The sequence below is a fragment of the Limulus polyphemus genome, unplaced genomic scaffold (assembly GCF_000517525.1).
Source record: "Limulus polyphemus unplaced genomic scaffold, Limulus_polyphemus-2.1.2 Scaffold1060, whole genome shotgun sequence".
Lineage (NCBI taxonomy): Eukaryota > Metazoa > Arthropoda > Merostomata > Xiphosura > Limulidae > Limulus > Limulus polyphemus.
Genome location: NW_013666670.1, coordinates 128,331 through 129,228, shown reverse-complemented (window position 1 = coordinate 129,228; position 898 = coordinate 128,331). Strand labels below are relative to the sequence as shown.

At 30.5% G+C, this 898-nt stretch overlaps 1 protein-coding gene across 1 annotated transcript in view; it reads right to left on the bottom strand.

Moving 5' to 3' along the window:
• The window catches only part of LOC111086391, a 22,160-nt gene extending 21,654 nt beyond the window's left edge, over window positions 1–506 (bottom strand). Inside the window, exon 1 of the mRNA XM_022389029.1 lies at window positions 438–506. Coding sequence (XP_022244737.1) covers window positions 438–506 — 69 coding nt within the window. The remainder of the gene's footprint in view (window positions 1–437) is intronic.
• Window positions 507–898: the final 392 nt, after the last annotated feature.

The following is an 898-nucleotide window of genomic DNA, read 5'->3' as shown; positions in this document are numbered from 1 at the left end:
CGTCGGAACGAAGTTACGGTAAAGTTAATTAACAAACGGAGACGTAACAATATTTAGTCAATAATTATAATTTAACAACAACATCGGCCATTTTTAACACTGCATTCCATGATAAACCAGATGCTGTGTAGTACCAAGTAGGATCTGATTTACATGTTTTCAAACAAAGTTCTCGAAAATATCAACTAATATAAATATATCAGTCTTTACATAAAGATCAGAATATTCTCCTATGTTTTGTATCTTAAATTCTTTCCAAACTTTTGGGAGTGCTTATAGTAATCATAAGATATACAACATTCATTCAGTATATTATAAAATGATTCTTTTAGTGGTAATTTTGTTTCATAGCATTTATCAAACGAGTCCTTATAACCATAAGTATAGACTCCTTTTCTTATTATCTCTTCCTTAGAATTGAATCTGATTATGATTACCTTATCATAGGTATGACAAATGTTATTATCTCTGAATTCTTCTTTTTCTTCATCAGTTAAGTCATCCATTTTCTTAACAACGTTATATAGCTTTTCTATTTTTTCAACTTCTCCTTTAAGCATTTACACGAATTGAGTTTATGAACTGGTCCTCTATAAACTATAGGTTCCATGAACATATTTGATATAATAACAAAAACTAATGTTTTTGATACCTGTATACCTGGTATCGATCTTTCTTGTTAAGACATCCATAAGAACTAAGAGTGTGAAAGAAAAGAATTTACCATGTCGCTTCTGTAAAACAAAGGTTTTACCACCAATCAGCGATTGGCCAGCATTTACTAGTGAACCCGACTTGTGCTGACAACTACATGGATAGCAGGTTTAAAATTATTGCAAATGGTCTGTAAACCTTTCATCACTATATTTTGGAAGCCACCTTTATTAAAACACATAAA